General features: G+C 46.3%; 1 protein-coding gene across 2 annotated transcripts in view; it reads right to left on the bottom strand.

Annotated features, from left to right (window-relative positions):
* LOC147731087 (uncharacterized) overlaps positions 1-13422 on the bottom strand; it is a 654619-nt gene that overhangs the window by 137882 nt on the left and 503315 nt on the right. For both annotated transcript variants that reach the window (XM_086956052.1, XM_086956053.1), the window contains one exon: positions 2929-3246. In XM_086956052.1, the coding sequence (XP_086812178.1) occupies positions 2929-3246 (318 nt within the window). The remainder of the gene's footprint in view (positions 1-2928; positions 3247-13422) is intronic.

The following is a 13422-nucleotide window of genomic DNA, read 5'->3' as shown; positions in this document are numbered from 1 at the left end:
TGTAACAGGATGTATAGGTGTATCTCTTCATATGATGAGTGAGTATATGTATGAGTGACTATATAGAACTGTTGGTGAATGAGTGGATGTGTATATAGATAGTGGAAGTACAGAATTGCTTGTTGTAACTGATATAGGTATGTCCATTTTTTAAAAATTTCAGTTTCTATTTTTGAATATGTGTCTCAAGGGTTACTTTACACTGAGAGGAGGTCTGTCACTGTGTCACAAGGATGGTGTCATCAGTGATGTCATGAGTGATGTCACTCACCATGTCATGAGTGATGTAATATGTGATGTCATCAGCAGTGCATTGCACGCACAAGTTATAGTGAGTCCGACTAACTATAACGTGGGAATTTCAATGGTTTTATATCAGTAAAATTTCCAGCTAACTATAACTGGTGTGAAACCTATGGTTTTTTCAGTGAATTTAATAGGTTTTTTAAATGATAATTCCTAACTATAACCGGTGTGAAACCTATGGTTTTTTCAGTGAATTTCATAGGTTTTTTAAATGCTAATTCCTAACTATAACTGGTGTGAAACCTATGGTTTTTTCAGTGAATATATATATATATATATATATATATATATATATATATATATATATATATATATATATATATATATATATATATATATATGTATATTGCTAATAACTTTGGCGCCATTCAACAAATCTTCACAAAATCTTCCAAAAGAAAGTGCCCTACTTTGTCGAGTTCTGCATGGAAGGATGATCCATCATGCTGGAGCCCAAAAGATGGGGGATCCCAAAATGCTTTTTCCCCATGCAATGTCTATGGGGACATTGCAGATTTTAGACACTGCTACAGTCTGAACCGCTCAACGGAATTACACTAAATTTGGCAGGAAGCTAGATCTTGGTCCAGAAAGATCTTTCATTGCAATTTGGTGTAAATCTGTCCAGTAGTTATTGTAGAAAGAAATGTGTAGGGACGCAGATCCTCTGAGAATCCACGGGTACCCACAAGTAACCACAAATCAGAACCTCAATTAAAGAAAAAAATGCCTCACCCACTCACACATTTCACCCCTCTTGTGTATGGCCAAAGGCAGTCCACAACGTGGGATTGGGTGCATGCAGGGGATGTTGGCCGCAGGGCCTGCCCATTCCCCGCTGCCCACAGCAGAAGGCCATGTGCGGCCATGTTTGTAATGGCTTATGGTAATTATTTATTACTTTGCATTGAAAAATAACAAGGACATTCACTTAAAAGCAAAGATTACAGGGACGTTATAGTGAAGTTGAAGTTTTACCCACACAAAACCATCTAAGTTAGGCATTTATAGATATACTCATCAGAAAAAACTAAAACTTGTGCTGTTAAATAACTTTAGGTCACGAGTTATAGTTGCTTAACATAGGTAAAACTATAACTGCTAGATTTCTGTGGGTGAAACGTCAACCTAACTGTAACGTTTCTGCAATCTTTGTTTCATTTAGTGAATATATTTATAGATAGGATAGTGTATATATGTCTATATATATAGTTGGAAGCTAGTCGAGGGCGAGCACAGGTTATATTTTAGTGTGCATGTAGCTTACCCTGACTAGAGTGGAGGTTCCTGCCTGACCTGAACATATATATACTCAATGGAGCAAAGTGTACAGGAACGTTATACTTAGGAAATAGAATTAAGAAAAGCTTAGAAATTCACTAAGAAACTAAAGTTTACAGGGACATTATAGTTAGGTTCAGATTTTCACACACAAAATCATAGAAATTCAGCAGTGATAGTTAGCGTTATCTCATGTAACTCTAACTCGTGCCCTGTCGTAACTATAACTTACGCTTCTGCCTTGCACAGTTTTTTCATCAATAATTTTACAGCAAATGTTGAGTGATAATATTAATGATGTTATATATGATGTCATGAGTGATGTAATATGTGGGGTAGGTACATTAGGGCATTAGTTAAAGTTCCTTGAAATACACATAAAGCGTCTTTCTTAAAAAACTTCAAAACTACTGAACGGTTTACACTAAATTGCAAAACGAGATCTTTCTGGACCAAGATCCAGCTTTCTCCCGAATAGAGTGTAATTCTATTCAGCGGTTCAGGCTGTATGTGTGTCTAAAATCCATGGAAGAAATTGTATGGGGGAAACACGTTTTGGGCCCCCCCCTGTTTTCTCAGATCCCATGTAAAGAATCACCCCAAAACTTTCCAGACAGCAGCTGAAGTGCAAACTAGTTTTGAACATTTTGTTATTAGTAAAACAAATACATATTTCCTATGGAAACTAGGTCCTAACTATGACTACCTCGACTGCTAAATGAGGCAAGTATTGTGAAACAGTGAAAACTGCAATGGACTACACATTTTTGACAGCCTGGGATTAATTTGAATATATAATACATATATATATACAACACAAAAACACAGAAAGGAATTATTTTCAGGGAATCCATAATTTGGGGATCCTGTAATAAGAGATTAGACCCATTTTCATATACATGATCTGGTCAAGGATTCTAAAGCTCTATTCTCCAGCTGTGGGTCTCATATTGAGGGCACATTCTGTGATTTAGGTTAATACTTTAGCTTTTATTAGAATTAAATGGTCTTCATTGGCTGCTATTAGCAGAAGAAGGCATCGTGTAATGGGGCTTGTCTACTTGTCTAGGTATCTCCCAGAAGGCATTGACCAGGTGGGAGCATATCAAAATGCAGCATTTTAGTAATGCATATCAGTCAGATTAAAAAAGGTTGATACATAAAAACTTCTTCAACTCTCCAAAGCTTGTCATTCTGTTTTTCCTTTTTCGATGTCCAATATCTTGCCCTCAGCAAGTATCCTCTGTGAAATTTTGAGCACCAGAGCTTTTAGTTTACATCACATTCAGGTCACTCTTAGCAAATGAGCAGACACAACAGTCACATAAAACCACATCTTACCCCTAAAGTTGCACTGCAGTTTTTTTTCCAAAACAGTGTTTGTACTGCTGTGCATGACTTCACACCGGATTTTAATATCTTTGTCACTTGGTTGTAGCTTAAACTTAGCTTGGCTTGAAGCACAATATAAGGCTTTTTCTCCAATGTGTGGCTCTGAGCAGGTAACCATTTCCTTTGAAAATTCCATCCAGGAGTTGTACCATTTTATATGTATTTCTTTTGGCGCAAAGTCTGACACATTAATACACAGATGCAGATTATTAGTCGTGTCAGGTTCTGCAGGTGTCATGGTAATATCCGATATTATAGGAGGCTTGGCTAAAATAGAATAAAAAAGGTATACAGTGTTATAAATGGAGAAAACATCACTTCAAAACCAGTCATGTCATGCCGTCATCATTTTCTGACTTACATAAGACTTTCTAGGATTGAAAAATGTTTAACTTTCAGAACAGCTAAAAATCCAATTCCAATTCCAAAAATTCTTTATTTCGGCCACATAGGCCATAAAAGATACAATAAAATACAGTACATATATTACACAGTGTTTACATATAAAAAGATCTACTGGATCTGCATGGGGTAAGGAATACATGGTACCAGTTCAGGGGGACATTTTCTTCCTTATTATCCATGCTGCCATTAGGAATTTTGAAACAGCAAAGACAATATGGCCCAGGGTGTTAGTTTTCATAACCCTGTATGCCTGTAAGTACTCCCTAAAACCCAGGTTTCGGCACAACGGTGCTATCCAACGCTTCCTGGGGCTCTGGTAGGCGTGGCAAACAAACATTATGTGTAAATAATCTTCATCCTGGGTTTTGCAACAAGGGCAAAGTTTGTCACCCCCTGTGGACCATTTATGGGTGAATACTTTGGTGGGGAGTGTACCAAACCTCCATTGCAGGAACAGTTTCCTCGCCAAGAGAGGAAAAATAAAATCCATAAAAGGTTCGAAAAGATAAGAATTTTTGGATTCCATAAAACGTCCCGTCAAGGTGACGCTGTTATGAGCATTATCCATGTCAGCCAGATTTTTGTTTTTGTAGAGCTGGGTGAGAGTTTTGCGCGTGATCCTTTGGCATCCCTGAGCTGGATCATCCCATAGGTCTGGCAAGTTCAAACTGTGCAATTCCATCTTGATAAAAGCCAGCCAGGGAATTTTGTTACTACCATTCAGCCTCAATACATGAACAAGGTCCTGTCTGTAATGGTACAGTTCCTCGGTAGTCCATATCCGGTGCCAGAACTTCACGGGTTTCGACAGGAGATCTTCAGCAATGGAGTGTAAACCCAAGTCTAGTCTTAGGGGGAGGAGTGGCGTACCTTGCGGGAGAGCAAGTAGGCGTCTCAAAAAACTATTTTCCACCGCTGCCAGTGCCTTCCCTGCTTTGTGACCCCACAACTCGCTGCCATACATGGCTGCTGCCTTCGCTTGGGATCTATATGTTTCCAGGGCCGGGCTTACAGGCTTAAAGGTGGACTTATTTGCCACCTTCAGGAGTGCGCCCGATAGCTGGGATAGTTTCAGCCTTGATCTCGCTATCTGGCAGTCCCAAGCTAAGTTTTCTTGTAGTGTTACCCCCAGATATATAAAGGTCGAGACCCTCTCAAGACTAACTTTCCCGAGTTTTGGATTGGGTCTGGTTTTGGTAGGGGGATTAAAGATCATGAACTTAGTTTTTTCTGTGTTCACCTCCAGCCCATGTTGACGACAGAAGAGGCCAAAACCATTCACTATCCTCTGGATTCCCATGGGGGATTTGGAAAGCAGGAGGGTATCGTCAGCAAACATAATTGCCGGGACCCTCCTGCCTGCCAAAAGCGGGGCATCATTGTCCTTAACAGTGTCAAGATGTTGAATGACACTGTTAATGAAAAGACAGAACAGGGTCGGCGCCAAGACACAGCCCTGTCTGACTCCTCGGCGGACCGGGAATTTGCCCGAGAGCTTGCCATCCCTCCCACACCTCACTTGTGCATAGTTGTTCTCATGCAACCTGATGATAATACTAAGGAGGTGGGGGGGTACTCCTAGCTTCCGCAGAACCTCCCATAATTTCCCTCTAGGGACTAGGTCAAAGGCTGACCTCAGATCCACGAAGACCATGTACAGTCGAACTCCCTCTAGTGTTACAGTCTTCCAATATAGAAGAAGAAGGCGGAAGATCTGGTCCATGGTCGACGTGTTCTTTCTGAAGCCAGCCTGAAGGGGGCTCATGATGTCATTGTCTTCCACCCAGTCCAGAAGGTGATTAAGGATAAGGCGTGCAAAAAGCTTTTGGGGTACATCTATTAGGCTAATGGGCCTATAGTTCGCGGGGAGCAGAGTAGATCCCTTCTTGTGGATTGGAACAATCTCTGCCCCCAGCCACGACCCGGGGATTGACATACCTCCTAGAATGGCATTGAAAAGAATGAGAAGGTATGGACCCCAGATGTCCGAGTGATGCCTAAACAGATCCCCAGGTAGCCTATCCAGACCTGGCGCCTTCCCCGATGATAAATGCTTCAGGGCTGCCTCCACTTCCCCCAGGGATAGTTCCATGTCATGGTCCTGTGCGCCACAGGGCGCTAACAGGGCTATATCAGGGCAGGAGTTAGTGTCTTGGTAAAGCACCCCAAAATGAGCCTCCCAAACCTCGGGGGCAATGTTGGGTTCCACTGCTTTTTTAAGTTCCCCTATTCCATTATTAACAAGGGCCCAGAATTTACGGGAGTCCCTGACTTTTAGGGCATCGTGAAGATCTTGCCAGTGATTCCAGTCCCACTCGGACCTAGCAGTCGCCATCACTGCTTTATAGTGTTTCCTAAGGTCACGTAGCTTAGCCTTATTAGACTCTTCTTTTATTGCAGCAATAAGCTCAGACTTTGCTGCCCTACAGGAGGAGGTATACCAGGTGGGAACATGGGTCTTTTTCTTTCGATTTGGCACCACCGGGTGAAATACCTCAGCCAAATCCCTCACAAGATCCTGGTGGATGCCACCCAGTTTTTCATTATATTCTGGGGTTCTTGGTGCATTTAGAAGTGCGTCCACCTCCATAAACTTCGGGAGTGCCAACTCGTATAGCTTACTGATGGCCTCTTCTGAACTCACAAGCTTTCCCCACTTAACCCGGCGCCTGTTAGTTGTAAGGACCAATTCCCCCGTGTCTCCCCCTGGATTTTCTACCAATATGCCCGCTAGATGCAGGGGCCACTGGATGTTTAAACAAAGGGCATTGTGGTCACTATCTGACCTGTTTATTACCCTAAAGTCGAGGACTTTGGGCCAGAGTGTAATATCTAACATGATATAATCTAGCCTCGACTCATGGCCCCTCCTGTTGAAAGTACACACTGAGGGGGTATCGGAAGGGGTACGCCCATTACAAGCCCTCAGTGCGTAGTTCAGGGTAAGGGACATAAGTTGTATTGCAAGGGGGGACCAGGCTTTAGGATGAGGGGAAGATGAGGGTGGGACCCCCCAGTAGTCATCCTCGGCCGTGAGGGCACCCTCCAATAAGCCCTCGAGAGGTTCAAAGTGGCAGTTGAAGTCTCCTCCAAGCACCACCTTGAGATCTCCCGGGAGTTGCCCCAGGAAGGAGGACAAGTCGTTTAGGGTTGGTGATTCATTTGGCGCGGCAACTGGTCGCGAGTAGACATTAACAATAGCCCATGATGGTTTACCAGGCCATGAGAGCCGAACGCACTGGATGTCCTGCGAGAACGTGTGCACATGTTCCGCCTGGCACCCAGTGTGACTCGCGATCCAGATTGCCAAGCCACCTGACGGCCTCCCCCTCCCACTCCATTTGGCAGGGATTTCAAATACTTCAAACCCTCTCCTAGTTTGGGTGTCCCTCGCCCATGTTTCCTGAAGAAGGAGGATGTCACTACTACCCACTAAATGGTCCCACTCCGGTGTGCCTTCCTTATTTGCAATGCCTGCCACATTCCATGAGACAATTCTCAAGCCCTGATCTGTTAGTAGAGGGCCTTGACCTACAATAGGAGGTTGCGCAAAGACTGTGGGTGGATGAATTTCTGGCAAAGCAGTGCTGCACTCCGCGATGGCGGATGGACCAGCCAACTCCGCCACCCCGGGTTGCAGGGTATGGTCAGTCCAGGTGTTGGGTGGAGGCCCCTGTTGACCCAGACTGTCACCCGTGCTAAGTGATCGATCTTTAGCGTTATCCTGCGGGCCATGTTCAATTACAGGGGCTGCACTCACTCCCACCCGACTTTGCACCTCATCTTTAGCATTATCCTGCGGACCATGCTCAGTTACAGGGGCTGTACTCTCTCCCACCCGACTTTGCACCTCATCCGCCATCTTCCCTGGGCTGAAAGAAGTCACCCCGGTTTGTGGTCAGTCGACCTGATCTAGGCAGGAAAATCTATTATGTTGTATGAAATTAGCCTGGGCAGGTGGTAAGTAATGCCTTGGTCTGTAACGTGAGCCATCTACCGCAAAGCCTACTCTAGTCCACCCCTTCTCCCCCCCTGCCTCTGTATTGCTAACATTTGGGTAGAAGTGTGAGAGGGGGACTAATTCGATATTGGACTTGTCAGGCCTTACAAGCCAGTTGCAGATGTAGTTAACAACGTGGGGGCTTTTGAAACTTATAATAATACAATCCCCTGCCCTATTCTTTGGAGTAAGACCAATCCACGGGATCCTCCTAACCATCAGGACCTCGCCTTTCAGGTTAGGAGGCAGCGGCCTATTAATACTAAGCCAGCTTATCACCTTATTGCGTAAAGAATCTTGAGGCTCCCTCATATCACCAGTTAACTCAGGTACTCCCACCATGATTGCCGTGTATGGGACTGCTTCTGGGGGCAGGTTAACCACCCTGCGCCTATCAAAAGGGGGAGTGGTACCATCAATAGGACCATTGGTAGAGTTCACTACTCCCCCTATTTGTGGTGCAGGAAGTTGCTTAGATCTCCTTGGGGCCGGGACAAGGGGCCTAGGTGCTGAAGGTGGCAAAGGGTGCGTCTGGGGAACAGGCGCCCTGTCCGTGCTCAGCAGTGCCGTATTGGAGCCCTGGGATGGTGCAGAGAACAACGGTCTATTCCCCGATGGTGCCCGGGGGGCTGGAGGGGCATTTATCGCATTTATGGCTGACCCAGGACTTTTCCTTAAGTGACTGTTTTCCAAGGCCTTCAGTCTAGTCTCTATGGCGTCCAATTTAGCTGAGATGGGGATTAGCAAATTCTTCATGATATCTGTGAGTGAATTAATTATTGTGTCAGTGCTATTAGAAGTTGCCCCACCAAAAATAAAAGGGCCCGAGTGCAAGGGTAGGGCGGCGGGAGTTGGAGAGCCCATGTGGTTCGACCTGGACCCTGACAAATTAAGATCAGGGGAGGCGGAAATGTCTGTACTGTCAACCTGATTTAGCTCTGTTGTGTCGACTTTAGCCCTCTTTGCCTTCTTTGCTTTCCTGGACCTTTTCCTTTTTGGAGGCTGATCCGCACCACTGCCTGCCACGTCTGGAAGCAGGTCGACCTGGCCTGCATCTTGCAAGTCTATTCCCCTAATTTCCGGATTGGCAGGATGGTCAGAGATCCCAGATAACCGGGAAGAGTTCCTATCCCTGTGCGTCAAGGGAGTTCTCAACTGCTGAAGGACCGACTCAATCGTCTGATCAATACTGTCCATTAGTGACATATGGGTGGCATCCAGTGGAATCGGTGTGCTAGCATCTGTAGAAAAAGTATCCCCCTGTTCCAAGAACACACTTTCCGGACCCATCTCGAGGTGCGCCTCTGTGATTGACGAGCATTTGCTAGCTTGATTATGCGCCTTTGGGAAGAATTTTTCCAGAGTACTTAGACCTTGTTGGGCGGACTTACTTCGTGAAGTTCTGGTCGCCATTATGGAGTATGTAGGGAGGCGCTACGGGGCAGGGAGCGTCAGAGGGGTGGCCCGGTCCGGTCTCTGCCGGCCTCTAACGGCCTAGAACGGCCCGCTCTTTGCCCGCTCTTTGCCCCTGGCTTCGGCCCGCGCGCGTCCCGCGTGCGCGTGAATAGGCGGGGCTAAATAGGGAGGAAGGGGGGAGGGCGGGAAGAGTCGCAGGTGCGCTGATGACCTGAGCGCTACTCCTGCTGGGACTCGCAGTCCCGCCCTCGCAGTCCACAGAGCCCCTTACAGTCCAGGGGGTCCAGAAACGCCACACAACGCTGTCTCCCAGCTTCCAGGAAACTCCTCGCAGCACGATGCAGTCACCAGCTACAAGCGGCACCCGCAGAGCGGGGGCCGCGAGCAGGCTTTAAACAGCAGGAGGAGGGAGGAGGGGGGAGGGCGGGAAGAGTCGCAGGTGCGCTGATGACCTGAGCGCTACTCCTGCTGGGACTCGCAGTCCCGCCCTCGCAGTCCACGGAGCCCCTTACAGTCCAGGGGGTCCAGAAACGCCACACAACGCTGTCTCCCAGCTTCCAGGAAACTCCTCGCAGCACGATGCAGTCACCAGCTACAAGCGGCAAGCTAAAAATCAAATGTCTAACTATCACAGTAGCCCTTATGAACGCGTCTTCTGTGGAATCGGGGAAGTAGTATTTAAAAACGGTGTTAATGGATTTAGGACCTGTTAGCCCTGACCAGCTAGGCAAGGCCACCTCAGATGTTTTTGCCTTCTGTTTTCGACCTCATTTTGTTGACATTAGAACTCTGTGCATTTTTCCTGGGAAACCAGGGATAAAGTGCTCCTCCTGAAAACATGGCCAAATTGGCCTACAGCTAATTGGCATATTTAATTTGCTTTACAATCCTCTGGTGAATGGTACCACATGTACCCAGGGCCTGCAGGATAAATGCAACAAGTGGGCCAGCAGCACTCATTGTGCTACACAAACCACTAAAGTGGCAATTTTAAACATGTCTCAGGCCTGCCCCTGCAGCCTGCAGTGCACTTTTAAACTGCCAATTCGACCTGCCAAAATAACATTTTGCCTGTCCTAAACCTTCCTTTTTAATACTTATTTTTTTTTTTAAATCAGAAAAGGTATCATAGAAACACCTTTACAGCAAGTAATTATTCGGGAAAGTTTCAATCAAATAGTAAACATCATCTTTAAAAATAATAGGCAGTATGTAATGTAATGTAATGTAATGGTGTCTTGTAAAGCACATGTATCACCCCACCATGGGGTATCTCAGCGCTGTAGACCGCTGGGGAACCCGTCCTGGCTTTCCCTGTGAGATGGTCCCTGCTGGGCATCTCCAAGGTGAAACCAGGCATCCCTGGCGTATGTGGGAGGCCGTTGTGGAGATAAGGCAAGCTAATGGCCAGAGTTGCCGAGTGTGATCCCTGGTTAGAGTAGGCACCGAGGTGAGAATTATCAAGTCTGCTGACCCTGGTCCACGACCCTGCCGCGTCGGGAATTGAACCCTGGTCCCGGGCTGTCCTCTGCTTCCGGGTCTGCTGCCTCTAACCAGTGAGCCACACCACTCCACGGTCAGTAATGTATTCATGATGTGCAACCTGCCCTGTTAAGCAGGGGGAACAACCCATGGGTTTCGAGGGGTATCATACTACTTTACCCTTTGTGGCCCAGGCAGTGTGCCTGATGAAAGGGTTGTATTTCCTCCTGATGAACTAGTCACTGCCTATCAAGGCATCTGGGAGCCTTACTAGTGTCTTCCATCATCCTCTGAAAGTCTAAGTAGATACAGTCTAAGTGGGTTCCAAATGTTCTTTGATTGTGAAGTCTGAGGTTGTAATTTGGCAAATGTCGCACTTCTGCCATTATAGAGGGTTACATCTGCAAGCCAGTCCTGCTTTTGAGCGATGCCCCACACCAGTGCATGTCAATCCATCTCTTAGCCAACAAGAAGGCCATAGCTGCCAGTCTGCAGACTCCACAGGGAATTTGAGGAACATAACCCAATAGTACAATCAGGGGTGGTGGCGCTATTGTGAATCCCATAATAGCAGTGGCCAATTATATAATTTCCTGCCAATGCAGCCGTTTGGTAGGAAACGACCAAGCCAAATGATAAAACCCATTTTGTTTTGCATCACATTTAGGGAAGTGGTGCAATCAAGAGGCATTAATCCTCATCTGTTGTTCTGGTGTGAAGTAAGCACCATGAAGTAATTTAAGTTGAAGCCATTTATGTCAATGATTTATGGAGGATGTATGACGTTACAATGCATGCTTTTACCACGCATGCTGTTACAACACAGGTTTTACTACGCATACCATTACAACTCATAGCGCTTTGGGGTGCTGGATAGTGAATAGTTTAATTTACTATTCCAACTCCAGTCCCTGTGGACACTAGGGAAGGTGTTGGATAGTAAATTAAATCTATTCCCTATCCTAGAGCGCCCCCCAGCGCAATGCGTTGTAATGGTTTTCGTTGTAAAACCTGCGTTGTAATAGCACTGCGTGGTAATAGTTGCGTTGTGAAGGATGTTTCCCATTATTGGACAACATTCGGGTTCACTTACAGCCAAACATCCACTGCTCGACTTTCAGGGTCCTGTTTAAATCTGTCTCTCATGCTAGTCTGCTGCATGTATGTGGGGGTGTGCATAGCTCAAGAATTACAGCATATAATTCCGGTCATCGGGTGAGCAAATGAATTGGGTCAGAGGTGTAAATTCTTTGGGTTCTGACAGGAACTCCGTCAGTCGTTCCCAGAGCATATGTGCCAATCTTAAGTATGTGTATTGGTTCAATGAGGTGTGATCAGAGTGCTTGGCCATGCTGATGCAGCAAATATCAACTTTAAAGGACTCCAGTAAGGTCGACTGTGTAGTCACTAGCCTGACATTATGCGTGAAATATTCTAGAGTGGCTCACTGGACGTCGCTCCGAAACACTGCAATCGAGCAAGGCCTCACTAGGGAATCTCAAGCACATGTGGTGGTGTACTGAGCATGGAATGGCCAATTGGAGTAAAACATGTGAGTAGTTAAAGAGCATGCGTGGGAGGAGTGAAATGCTAGCTTCCCGGGACATTAGGTCATCGGAGAGCAGCAGTAATCTGTGCAAGATTGGGTCCCATGTGGTTACAACACTCCCTAGAACGCGTAATGTTTCAATACAGGTCATATAAGCCAGTGTTTCCACCACAACATAGTAGAAATGAATTATTTTCTTTGTGGTTCAGTTTCAAGTTTATTCTTGTGCTCTGGAAACTTTCACACAGCCGACACGTGTTTCGTCGTTTTGGGAATGTAACCCACAACTTTTTCAAGGCTATTTCCAGGTCTGTGCTCTTGTTTGTGTAATGCGGTGATAATTCCAACCCGCATATGGGTTTACGGGGGGCGTCCGTGTCAAATCTTTAATCGTGTTTCTGGCCTTTCTATGGCTCCAAACTAAGTGAGCAGATTTGCTTCGAGTGAACGGGGGGCCTCAGAACTAACGATACACAAGACGGAAGCTTCCTTCACTGAGTTTGGAGCCATAGAAAGGCCAGAAACACGATTAAAGATTTGACACGGACGCCCCCCGTAGAACCCATATGCGGGTTGGAATTATCACCGCATAATATGCAGCAATCCCCTGTACCACTCACGGGCTGTCATGGCAGTCACCATCATGTCCCGAGGAGTGAGGATCAAGGAGCTTCTAGATCATCAGGTGGAAAGTCCACTTCCCAGGTGCCACTGAGTGAGACTGCTGAAGTGTTGCTTGCCTGGTCATGATGGAGGCCAATCTCACAACTGCCACACCCCCATACTCTCTCTCTCTCTCTCCTGGTCCATAAATAGTCCTGAAAGTAGGGCAGTGCCGGAGCTCACAAGACATGATGCCATCTTGGAGCTTTGCCGGCTCCGCCCTCCCCTAATGTACACTGCATTCTAAGGGAAGGGGTACGCTTTGTTAGCAACTGACAAACTTTTGTGGTGAGAATACATCCCCCAGCAGGCATTGTTTACATTCTTACCGTCCCATTACAAGAAGTAGGGACTGCCATGCTCTGTGCTATATTAGCGCGTTTTCCTGCCTGCCGTGTGGTATACTTTGTTGGCGACTGGTGATATGCTGGGGTGAGACTACATTCTCACTGCCCCATTGCAAGGAGAAGGGACTGCCACGCTTGGCGCTATATTAGCGCATTTCCCTGCCCGTGATGGGAAACTTGTGACCTGCTGAGGTGGGACTATGTCCCCCAGCCAGGCCATGTTGACATTCAACTTGTGACCTGCTGAGGTGGGACTATGTTCCCCAGCCAGGCCATGTTGACATTCTCACTGCACCATTGCAGGGAGGAGAGGTTGCCATGATCAGCACAATAGTAGCAAATTTCCCTGCCCTCGGCCGACTGAGGCTGGGCTGAGCCACCCCTCTTGGCCCTCTTGTTCTGTGTCTTGCTCTCACCGGGGCTTGATTTTGAAACAACTATACAGGCCCACATTCTAGGGTAAGAGACGATGGGAAAAAGGAATACTGTCATGATGTCTGCCAAAGATCCCCCATTAATTGGTCCCATAAAGAGTTTCCTCACAACTGCTATGGGGGCGATCAATAATGAAATACAATCTG

The sequence above is a fragment of the Lissotriton vulgaris genome, chromosome 2_1 (genome assembly GCF_964263255.1).
Source record: "Lissotriton vulgaris chromosome 2_1, aLisVul1.2, whole genome shotgun sequence".
NCBI lineage: Eukaryota > Metazoa > Chordata > Amphibia > Caudata > Salamandridae > Lissotriton > Lissotriton vulgaris.
The sequence above is the reverse complement of the archived record's forward strand: the minus strand, read 5'-3'. Positions and strand labels throughout refer to the sequence as shown.